We start from the raw sequence: 12923 nt of genomic DNA, 5'->3' as shown, positions 1-12923 counted from the left end.
CTTTCACTGTCATATTCTTCCTCAACAAAAGAAATTCTTCTTTTTCTCTTTTCTCCTGTGTATATATTTTTTTATATATATAATTTAATCATTTTATGTATAATGTTCAACATTTTTTAAAGCAAAGTAAATAATGTTATTTACCTTCAGTTTCTGATGGTGTCATTGCATGTTTCTTTCTTGTAATCGTTTCCTTTGTTGGTGTGGATTTTTTTTTACTGCTCTTCTTTGGCGTTCCTATACAATAACCACAATAAAAATTGGACATTTAGGGCCTGATTCAGAGCCGGTCGTTATTTGGGGTCGTTCGTTCAGAAAAAAGGGGTGGCTATTCAAATGAACCGTTCGCTCTTTGCGGTCTGTTCACGCCTCTATGTCTGAACGAACGAACAAAACTTGCGGTCATTTTTTGGTACAAAACGCCCCCTGGCCGCTCACATCCTACGTCATGTCCGCTATTTATTAGTTTAATCGAGTACATCGACCAGCGTATGAACTGCTCGCTATTCTTGTGGTTGGTTTTTGCTACCACAATTTTGCGAGCAGTTCTGGCTATAAAATAACCCAGTGACGTGGTCAATGACGCTGCTGTTTTAATTATGCACACCCTTAAAACACCCATTTTGACATTTAAGCATGCCTGCGTTCGTTTCTCCACTCCCCGTTTTCAAGCACCTTCCCCTGTTACCACCCACATACGCCTCCTCCTGTCACTCAAAATAGCAGGCACTCGCTATTTAGCGAACAAGCGATTTTCGGCCGCACTGACTGGTTCGCACATGCGTATTACGATCCGTACGCATGCGCAGTTGGGCAAACATCGCTCAGAGCGAACGAGCGGCCGCTTACGAGCGGCTCTGACTCAGGCCCATCGTATAGAGGACACAAGTGTTACAGTGACATAGTATAGAGGACACAAGTGTTACAGTGACAGTATAGAGGACACGAGTGTTACAGTGACATAGTATAGAGGACACAAGTGTTACAGTGACATAGTATAGAGGACACGAGTGTTACAATGACATAGTATAGAGGACACGAGTGTTACAGTGACATAGTATAGAGGACACAAGTATTACAGTGACATAGTATAGAGGACACAAGTGTTACAGTGACACAGTATAGAGGGCACAAGTGTTACAGTGGCACAGTATAGAGGGCACAAGTGTTACAGTGACACAGTATAGAGGGCACAAGTGTTACAGTGACACAGTATAGAGGACACAAGTGTTACAGTGACACATTATAGAGGAGACAAGTGTTACAGTGACACAGTATAGAGGAGACAAGTGTTACAGTGACACAGTATAGAGGACACAAGTGTTACAGTGACACAGTATAGAGGACACAAGTGTTACAGTGACACAGTATAGAGGAGACAAGTGTTACAGTGACACAGTATAGAGGACACAAGTGTTACAGTGACACAGTATAGAGGACACAAGTGTTACAGTGACACAGTAAAGAGGACACAAGTGTTACAGTGACACAGGTCTGCGATCGCCAGATTAATAACACAAGTCCGCAATGAAAAAGCTTTTTTAACAAATTTATGTGATATGTATATTTTTGGCTTCTGAACACGAAAATGACTCCCGATTTTGCATATCACATCATGTTATTCTGTAAGGTCCACATGTGCCTGGAGCTGAAATTTACAAAGGGCCTAAACCCCATACTGTCTAAAGGTACATTGCACACACACAACAACTTATAAGCTTATAAGCGAAAAGCGACAAAATGAAGTTTGAAGACAAAAAAAACAAGATATTAACGATTTTTTCAATAAGTATGGTTTTGTTTCTATTATTGCTTGATTTTATTGTTATTTTATTATGTAATTAAGACAAAAACAGTGATATCATCTACACATCACATTTCACAATAAATGTCAAAAACAATTAAACTTCTTGTTTTTTCTTAAAAATGTTTGTAAACCCTATAGGTAAATGTGATGTGCTAATTTTTTTTAATAAACTATTTCTTGATGTACACAGTATAATTAAGAATAAAAAAGTATTATTAAAAAAGCTTTCAATACCTTAAATTTTGAAGACCTGTGTTATAAATCTCATTCAAATAACACACAAATATGTAGCATGGGCCTTTCCAGGCATGCACATTCAATAAGAAACACGGAGAATATGCTAGATTAAATGTGTTTATTACAGTATATTGATCTCCATATGATGGAGTTTATATATGAAGATAACAAACATGACTATTAAGTAGCTATAATCTAATATCTATTGTACCAAGAGGTATACACACACTATATTATACTACTGATTGTAATCTATATAATAAATATACTTACTTGGTAATTATAATAGTGATTCTCACAATATGGTCACATACAGCAGCGCACTAGTTAGTGTATGAGTTAGAGACACTGGTGACTGAGCTCGATTGTTTTAAACCTTTTATTTCCTATCTAATTTTTCATATTTTGCTGGGTTTTAACCCAACCACTTAGGTGGATATTAAAGATTAGCAATAAAAGTTATATTATAGCATTATTGGGACATTGTGCACTGGTATTGGGATTTTCTTGATGTGTAATGTAGTAGTGATATATCCCTGAGTAGCACCCCTGAATGTGACTATACGATACTAAAATAAACATGTCATTATAACCAGGGTAGTCTTGCAATCACAATAGGCATGGTGTGACCTATTACCCCTTTCCCCATTCCCTTATATTTGACTTAGTAAAGGTTATATTTTACTTGATAACAATGCACCACTCAAGACAACCCGTCCCTTTCCACCCCCTTGTTTAGATATGAATATTCCCTTAGAGCTGGAAATGCTCACTGGTACTTAGGTTGCCGTCTGGTCTTACACGTGGGTGACACTGCTCTAGATGACAACTGCGAGTGAACAAATAGATGTTCCACAGGAGTCATAGCCATGCAGAAGAGTCTCATGATCAAAAGTCCGACTTGACAGAACTGGAGTACACGTGCTAAGGGTACGCTATAACCGGCAAGATGGCGCTGGACTGGCACATTTTTCAATGATATTGCACCAATAGCAAGCAAAGCTGAAGATTAACTAATGGCCAACAGCTGAGCCAATGGCCGTCATCCAGTGGTTCCAGAAGTATGTGCGGCTGCCCAGTGTCCTGATCTCCCAGCAAGCGCCATCTTAGTTCGGCATCTATGTTGCCTGGCAACAGAGGAGGCTGTCTGAAGCTGCAGGCAGAAGAACATGGCATCCCGGATGGGGAGTGACAGCCGGGGAGCAAGAAGGTAAGCTGCAACAGCGGCTTGTAGCAACATCCAAATAACCTCGATAGTGAAATCTGTCACTGCCCCTGGGACAGTTCATACTAAAATATGATATATTTGTCTTGCATCTTTAGCAAACCCTACATTCATTATTTATTGTTAAAATTTCCCTAGCACGTACATTTCTCCTCTTTTTATATTAATGGCACACATACCAATTATCTGCAGATGGATCATTTCAAATGTTAAATACTGCGTGACTGGAGTGTTCCTGCAACCCTGTTTTGTGTCAGCTCATATAAATGCTTTTCTCTTGTGTGAAATCTCATGTCTGCTAAGGTGTGACTTAGAGCATGGAATTGGTTTCTCACCTATGTGATCTTTTATGTGTGACAAGATATGATTTCCGTGTAAAATATTTCCCACAGACAGAGCATGGAAATCGCCTCTCACCTGTGTGACTTCTCTGATGTGTAACAAGCTGTGATTTCTGGGTAAAACATTTCCCACACTGAGAACATGGAAATGGTTTCTCACCTGTGTGAATTCTTTGATGTGTAACAAGATATGATTTCTCAGTGAAACATTTCCCACACTCAGAACATGGAAACGGTTTCTCCCCTGTGTGACTTCTCTGATGTTTAACAAGATCTGATTTCTGTGTAAAACATTTCCCACACTCAGAGCATGAAAATGGTTTCTCACCTGTGTGACTTCTCTGATGTGTAATTAGATTTGGTTTATGTGTAAAACATTTCCCACACTCAGAGCATAAAAATGGCTTCTCCCCTGTGTGACTTTTCTGATGCTTAACAAGATGTGATTTCAATGTAAAACATTTCCCACACTCAGAGCATGGAAATGGCCTCTCACCTGTGTGACTTCTCTGATGTATAACAAGCTGTGATTTCTGGGTAAAACATTTCCCACACTGAGAACATGGAAATGGTTTCTCACCTGTGTGACTTCTTTGATGTGTAACAAGATATGATTTCTCAGTGAAACATTTTCCACACTCAGAACATGGAAACGGTTTCTCCCCTGTGTGACTTCTCTGATGTTTAACAAGATCTGATTTCTGTGTAAAACATTTCCCACACTCAGAGCATGAAAATGGTTTCTCACCTGTGTGACTTCTCTGATGTGTAATTAGATTTGGTTTATGTGTAAAACATTTCCCACACTCAGAGCATAAAAATGGCTTCTCCCCTGTGACTTTTCTGATGCTTAACAAGATGTGATTTCAATGTAAAACATTTCCCACACTCAGAGCATGGAAATGGTTTCTCACCTGTGTGACTTCTTTGATGTGTAACAAGATGTGATTTCTCAGTGAAACATTTCCCACACTCAGAACATGGAAACGGTTTTTCCCCTGTGTGACTTCGCTGATGTATAACAAGATGTGATTTCAATGTAAAACATTTCCCGCACTCAGAGCATGAAAATGGTTTCTCACCTGTGTGACTTCTTTGATGCCTAACAAGATGTGATTTATTTTTAAAACAATTCCCACACTCAGAGCATGAAAATGGTTTCTCACCTGTGTGACTTCTCTGATGTGTAATTAGATTTGCTTTATGTGCAAAACATTTCCCACACTCAGAGCATAAAAATGGCTTCTCCCCTGTGTGACTTTTCTGATGCTTAACAAGATGTGATTTCACTGTAAAACATTTCCCACACTCAGAGCATGGAAATGGTTTCTCACCTGTGTGACTTCTCTGATGTGTAACAAGATTTGATTTATCTTTAAAACATTTCCCACACTCAGAGCATGAAAATGGTTTCTCACCTGTGTGATTTCTCTTATGTGTAACTAGATGTGATTTCCGTGTAAAATATTTCCCACACACAGAGCATAAAAATGGCCTCTCCCCTGTGTGACTTCTCTGATGTGCAATAAGGTTGGATTTATCTTTAAAACATTTCCCACACTCAGAGCATGAAAATGGTTTCTCATCTGTGTGACTTCTCTGATGTGTAACAAGATATGATTTATGTTTAAAACATTTCCCACACTCAGAACATGGAAATAATTTATCAGGTGTATGAGCTGCACTATTTGTAACAAAAGCTGAGGTATCAGGAGACCAATCCTGATAATTATAAAAATCAGATGATATAGCTGCACTGTGAGGTACTGGATGTAAATTTAGTGTAACGGGATTATCTCTTGGAGATTCCTGTGTTAAGCTATCTTCTGTTTTAATATCTGTAGTCAAGATGAGATCTCTCTCCAAGGTATTCCTGCTTGTGCGTCCATCTGCTGGAAATACAATAACTGTATTATTAGTAAGAGATCTTTATATAGCACAGACATACTGAGCAGAACTTTACAAAGAATATTTAGACATTCGCATCAGTCCCTGCACCAATGGAGCTTACAATCTATATTCCCACCATATCTACTCGCACTCACATTATGATTAATTTGTGTCAGAAGCCAATTAACCTACCAGTATGATTTTTGGAAGAAACAAATACAAACTCCACAAAGCACCTTGGCTGGGAATTGAACTCAGTGCTGTGTGGCAGTAATGCTAACCATCACTCCACCATGTTACTATAATAAATAAAGCGTTTATTTGTTTAATTTGCAGGTATGAGCTATGACCACATTATTTCATTTAGAAAAGAACCAACAAATAAGATTCTCTTTAAACAGATAAAATACCACACCCACATTATCAGCATATGCCAGAGACCCAGCCCAAGGGACAGGCAGATAGCACATCACCAATGTATATCTCCGCCCCAAATGCAGATTTTGCTGGGTAACGTTCCCTAGCCATCATCACAGAGCAGGAAGCCTCATTAGTCAGTGACGTTGGTGAACCACAAAACCCATCTAGAACGCTCTCACACATACACACAGGAAACTTGTGGGCTAATTACCAACAACTGCGTCCACACTACACAAAGTTCTCCAGGTGGATATATATGTAGCAAAAGCAGCCTCTATATGGTCCTCTGGTCATCCTCAGGGAGAGTAGCCCCAACAGAGTCATGTTACTAACTTAGGGTCACTGTATATAACCGCTGAGAGGGAAGGAGAGCGATAGGACAGAGCTACACAGAATGATGGCACAGAGCGGGGGAGGCAGCAGGACAGCGTAGGGGAATGGTTCAGGGCACAGAGCGGGGGAGGCAGCAGGATAGGGTAGGGGAATGGTGCAGGGCACAGAACGGGGGAGGCAGCAGGAGAGAGTAGGGGAATGGTGCAGGGCACAGAGCAGGGAGGCAGCAGGACAGGGTAGGGGAATGGTGCAGGGCACAGCTGGGGAGGCAGCAGGACAGGGTAGGGGAATGGTGCAGGGCACAGAGCGGGGGAGGCAGCAGGAGAGAGTAGGGGAATGGTGCAGGGCACAGAGCAGGGAGGCAGCAGGACAGGGTAGGGGAATGGTGCAGGGCACAGAGCAGGGGAGGCAGCAGGACAGGGTAGGGGAATGGTGAAGGGCATAGAGCATGGGAGGCAGCAGGACAGGGTAAGGGAATGGTGCAGGGCACAGAGGGGGGAGGCAGTAGGACAGGGTAGGGAATGGTGGAGTGCACAGAGCGAGGGAGGCATCAGGACAGGATAGGGGAATGGCGCATGGCACTGTGCGGGGCAGGCAGCAGGACAGGGTAGGGGAATGGCGCAGGGCATAGAGGAGGAAAGGCAGCAGGACGGGTAGGAGAATGGTGAAGAGCACAGATGGGCAACAGCAGAAAGAGGAAAAAAAGCAGAAAGGCAGAGCAGGGAACAGAAGCAAGTCAGTAGGATTATGTTACATGGGGTTTCATCACACTGACCAGTGATTTAATCATTATAGCTACGTCCCCTACACTGATGTATGAGATACACCAGAGAGTGTGAGGAGGAGACTGGTCAGATCTCTGGGCTGGTAACACACAGTGACAGTATGTGAGGGGGAGAGCAGGAGTATAATAGGGGCTGATGGCTCCTGATGTAAGAGATACACCAGAGAGTGTGGGGAGGAGACTGGTCAAATCTCTGGGCTGGAAACACACAGTTACATGATGTGAGGGGGAGAGCAGGAGTATAATAGGGATTGATGGCTCCTGATGTATGAGATATACCAGAGAGTGTGGGAAGGAGACTGGTCAGATCTCTGGGCTGGTAACACACAGTGACATGATGTGAGGAGGAGAGCAGGAGTCTAATAGGGGCAGAAGAGGGTGTAGAAAGAGATTATCGTACATACTGAATGATTAGCATAGAAGTATATTTTGAACTGGGGAAGCAAAGCCACATAGAGAGTACAAACAAACACTCCACATATAAAAGACACTGGTTAACATTAAGATGAACACTGTCATCATGGTGTATGGAGAGAATATTTGATACTCTTTTGTAATTAGTGTTTACTACTCACCTGTGCTGATATCTGTAGGGATTTCCTCCTCCTTACACTGCTGATCACCCATCACATAAGTCTCTTCTCCCTCTATATCTTCTACCTTTATATTAGTCACATACATCTCTTCTTCTCCCTCTATATCTTCTACCTTCATATCAGTCACATATGTCTCTTCTTTTCCCTCTGGATCTTCTGCTTTCATATCAGTCACATACGTCTCTTCTTCTCCCTCTATATCTTCTGCCTTCATATCAGTCACATACGTCTCTTCTTCTCCCTCTGTATCTTCTGCCTTCATATCAGTCACAAACGTCTCTTCTTCTCCCTCTGTATCTTCTGCCTTCATATCAGTCACATACGTCTCTTCTCTGTCTATATCTTCTGCTTTCATATAAGTCACATACGTCTCTTCTTCTCCCTCTATATCTTCTGCCTTCATATCAGTCACATACGTCTCTTCTTCTCCCTCTGTATCTTCTGCCTTCATATCAGTCACAAACGTCTCTTCTTCTCCCTCTGTATCTTCTGCCTTCATATCAGTCACATACGTCTCTTCTCTGTCTATATCTTCTGCTTTCATATAAGTCACATACGTCTCTTCTTCTCCCTCTATATCTTCTGCCTTCATATCAGTCACATACGTCTCTTCTTCTCCCTCTGTATATTCTGCCTTCATATTAGTCAGATTTTCACTCTAAATAATCCACAAAAATAATAAAATAATACTTAGTAATTTCAGTTCCACTGATTGAGATTATCTAGAAGAATATTGGTGTATTAGATGCACACAGGTCATATAATGAAACATTGGATTTTTGCACTTGCATTATGAATCCTTCTCTCCCTCTGATGGACACTGGATACTATGAGGTACGGAGTGTGGAAACAGGAGCATGGTCACTTTATATTAACTGGAAACTCTCATACTCCTGATGTCTCTTCCCCATAGTATCCAGTGTCCTCCAAGTGGATGTTAGAGAAAACAGCAAGTTATGTACCTGAAAAGTACTTTTCATTGATGTTCTCCATGGCAGCTCTTACAGTGGGTTAAGTTCCATCTAACTTAGCTAGAGACAAGTTTATAAAAACACACCCAATAGGATGGTATAAGGGCGGACGGAATTGCAAAGCTGCTCGCAAGCAAGCATCACGCCTCCTGCCGCATTACCTATCCAAGCTGCGTTGTCAAATGCAGCATCAGATACTCTGCAACGATCGGCCTGCTAATAGAGTCATGCAGCCGGCCATCGCAGCAGCGAGGAAGAGGCCAGAGAATTTCAATCAGGCTATGGAGATCCTGGCCTCTTCCCTCCCCCCAATAGTGGTGACACAACTCAGTTTTGGGTAACGGAGGCTGTTGACGCCCCCTCCCCACCCACAAACCGCAGCAGAGTGTCAATCAATGACATTCTGCTGGCAGTCTCCATGCGGGCCCCCAGACACATTCTGCACCTGCGCATAACGGGTCTGGCATCTGCACAGATTCCTGATCATCAGGAATCTGCATTCTGAATTGCACATTTAGGCCTATAATGCGGCTCCTCATTTCATGTCATGTTACATATGTTTTGTGTAAACTATACCATTTCAGCAGTATGAGAAGCTGTTAAAGTATCTTGGTTGAGTAGATGTGTGACAGGTGTATTTTGAGTCCCCAGCATTATGGAAGTTCATCTGTGCATGTGCAAGTGGTCTGCTAGTCCTAATGCCCTTAGATCTGCATCCTCTGACACTGTAAAGTAGGGGCAGACCTAGCAGCTGATTCTAGGTGATTGCTAGTGCTATCAAAGCTATTCCTGCACACAATGCTAGGTGATAAAGTATTCCACTCCTTGCTTGTTTGATTACCATCTTCTGCTGCTCCTGCTCATACTGTGTATAAATCCCAGCTGGTGTTTGACTACCCACTTCTGCTCTGTCCCCCCCCCTTGTGTTGATTTCTTGCCTCTGCTCTGCCTGCGGATACAATGTACAGATCCCAGCTGGTGTGACTACCTACTACAGATCCCAGCTGGTGTGTGGCTACTCACTTCTTCTCCGATCTTCCTGCTGCCGATACACTGATTCCGGCTTGTGTGAGACTATTCACCTCTGCTCTAATCCTCCTGCTTACATGTTGTTCCAAACCTGGCTCTGTTCTTGGCTACAATTTAGTGCACTGGCCAATGAACTGCTTATTAGTGTATCAGACCTGCAGGACAAGCTTACACCAGATAGCTGCTAGTATGCAGACCTCAGGACCACCCAGACTCTGCTGAACAGTGTTACACATATCCTTGTTTCCTCACTGCATCCAAAACATTGTGTGGGTTACTTGCTTCTCACTGCCATACCTGGACCAGCTCCTGCCACTGGAATAATCCCATGAACTTCAATGGGTAAGTTTATACCCAGGTCATGTGACACACTGTGTCTTTGAGAAACTTCACAAACTGTCTCTGAAATATATATAATATGAACCAAGATGGGTGGGAACACTGGGCCACCATGGAGTGCTTAGGGGAATAGGAATTATCAGGTACATAAATCACTGTTTTTCGCCTTCAGTCCTCCTTGGGAGCCCAGACCATGGGACGCACCAAGACAATACAATAGCAATGGTCACAAAGAAAAATGTAAATGCTGCATAATAATACATTTATTACATGGAGAACATGTCGCACACTGAGACCGAGCAGAGGATAATACATCCAAGTGGTAATGACTAGTGAGGTCATCCAGCAGCCTCTGCTACATTCAGTCACTGAGGGCTGAGCTTCCTTTGTCCCAGAAGTTACCTCTGCCCCAGTATAGGGGCCTATTGTTACCCCTGGTAACTTATGTGCACATTTCTTGTATCCGTCTGATTACAGGGAATGGGGCACAAACTTTCTGAGGTCCCTAGGGAATCACCAATAAATACTCTGTATACTTAGGACACTCTGTCCTGGGAGGACACATATTAATCGCTCACACTTAGCCCAGTGACTGATGTCTCCTCACTCTGCTCCTCACTGGCTGTGGGTAAGACGGTAGAAGACTCTCCTGGGTAATGTGATATATAGACAGCACCTGGGGACAGAAGCTGGGATGGTGATTACAGACACTGTGTAATTATAGACATTAGATAAGGTTCCTTTATTCCCATAGTGCCTGTAACTCTCCTGGGTAATGTGATATATAGACAGCACCTGGGGAGAGAAGCTGGGAAGGTGATTACAGACACTGTATAATTATAGACATTAGCTAAGGTTCCTTTATTCCCACAGTGCCTGTAATTCTCCTGGCAGCTGCAATTAGCCACCATCAGTGTCATCCTTCTCATGAGGAGATCCAGAATCACTCCATTAAAGTACCCAGTGCTAGACTGAGAGCCCATGGGACCACAAAGGATCTTACAGACAGGCGGATACTCATCACCACCTGGAGACAACATATAATTCTCCTGTAACCAAATTAGCATGTAAGAAAGCACTTACTGATGATACGTGTACCGTGTGTGTGTGTATATAAGGCCAGTCCCTTACTGCTGGCGATAAATGAGAGGAAAAGATATAGGCTAGATGAACCTTCCATGGCTTTGTCCATGCATCTACTCACTCCTAGGAACGTTGTGCTGAGAGAAGAATACTGGTATTTTGGCATTCTGGGTTGTTCCCATATTGTCCACCTGTAGAAGACAGAACCTTTTTGGAAGAATTCCTGAAGCAGTCACCATTCTCCTGGTTATGGCTCAGGCAATTTGCCACTGTATCCTCTGTACCTGAGACATGGAATACTGGAAGAGGTCGAAGATTTTCTTCTGCCCAAGGTATTAGTTTTTCTACTTCCAACATCACAGTTCTGCTTCTGGTGCCTCCTTGGCTGTAACATTCCTGGCATCCCTGTTATCTTCTCTGTAAATACTTTCCCAGTAACTATGAATGAAATTGCTGAACTGCATCCCATACAGCTCTCATTTCTAGTACATTTACCTGGAGTCTCCTTTCTTTCTGTGACCAAGTCCTTTGTGTTATATTAGTTACATGAGCTGGAATCTGTCATCCGTGTTGCCCATGGATCTGAGAGTGACATACCTGGTGTCCCAGTGGCGTAACTTTGTACCAGTTGCCAGGAGGCAAGGTAAATGTTGGAGTCCACCCCCCATTTAAAACCTGAAGGTGCATCTGGCTGTATTTACACTATCTTGCTCTTTAAATGTAAATATGGAATGCTCCCCCTTCCCCTCCCCCAGCACAGCTTACTGTTTTTCAGCCACTGCTGCTTATCCTTATCCGCTAGCTCTGCCTTCCTGACTCCCATCCACTGCCCAGTGACAGCCGCCGGCTCCACGCTCACGCACTGACTCCCAGTCCTCTCCACTCCCCAGTGACAGCCGACGCTCAGTTTGTATATACACCTGGTCCCAGCCGCACTGTATCTCTGATCTCAGGGTACCAAAACTGAAGGGGATCTATCCACTTCCCTCCTCAGTCGGGCAGGGTCACGGTCACATGGTACAAGTCCTCCGCGGACCGCGACCCAGATCACACAGCTCACGGAGAAGGAGCGCCAATTAGCTTCAGCTCAGTGGCTCCTCTCTGTTGCAGGAAAACGGAATGGCTGCGGCGGACAATAGAACTGGGAACAATGGAGTGGGGGACAATGGAGGAGGTGCCCCTTTCAGGGCTAGCGCCAGGCGGCAACTGACTCCATTGTCTCCCACAGTTCCGCCACTGCGGTGTCCTCAGTCCTGGGTCTTGTCACCAGATTAGAGATCTCCTGGTAGGTGATGACAGCCTGTTTGTGATACCACAGAGTAACCAATCCCAGCTGGAGACTGTGCATGTGCCATCTAGCCCAAGGAACTATTCCTATGGCTGAGAACATTCCCGATAATTGCAGCACTCTCCTCATTGGTGACCAGTGATGAATCCGTACATCATGCACTAAGTGCTGTTGTGTGAGACACCTTTCCTCTGACAGAGTTACTGTGTACGCTATGGTATTTGTGCTCCCAGACATTGTATTTGCTGTGAGGGAACAAGCTGACTTTCTATCCTGGTCACGATTCGGCCATGTTTCTGCAATAAGGTCATCACCTGTATGTTCTTGGTGTCTATCACATGTTCTGATTCTCCTACAACCAGGATGATGTATAGATGTGGCCACACCTGGGCCCCAGATCTCTTATCTCTGCACCAGCATTTCTGTAAAGGTTCATAGAGAAGTTGCCAGGCCAAAAGGAAGCCCGGTGAGATGGTAATGGTGTCCCTGATCCAGCACCTGAGTCACTTCCTGTGCTAAACTACAACATATGAGGAAGTGTCCTGCAGGTCTATGGGTGTGAGGAGTTCCTCTTGGCCGA

General features: G+C 43.5%; 1 protein-coding gene across 1 annotated transcript in view; it reads right to left on the bottom strand.

Moving 5' to 3' along the window:
• Positions 1–12923, bottom strand: part of LOC148502636 (uncharacterized) — a 187115-nt gene that overhangs the window by 73290 nt on the left and 100902 nt on the right. The window contains 3 exon segments of the mRNA XM_088449601.1: positions 3687–4444; positions 4446–5502; positions 7613–8291. Of these exon segments, the coding sequence (XP_088305727.1) occupies positions 3687–4444; positions 4446–5502; positions 7613–8291 (2494 nt within the window).

This window comes from Taudactylus pleione, unplaced genomic scaffold, assembly GCF_031769625.1.
Source record: "Taudactylus pleione unplaced genomic scaffold, aTauple2 ptg000488l, whole genome shotgun sequence".
NCBI lineage: Eukaryota > Metazoa > Chordata > Amphibia > Anura > Myobatrachidae > Taudactylus > Taudactylus pleione.
Note: the sequence above shows the minus strand (reverse complement) of the source record. Positions and strands in the feature narration are given on the sequence as shown.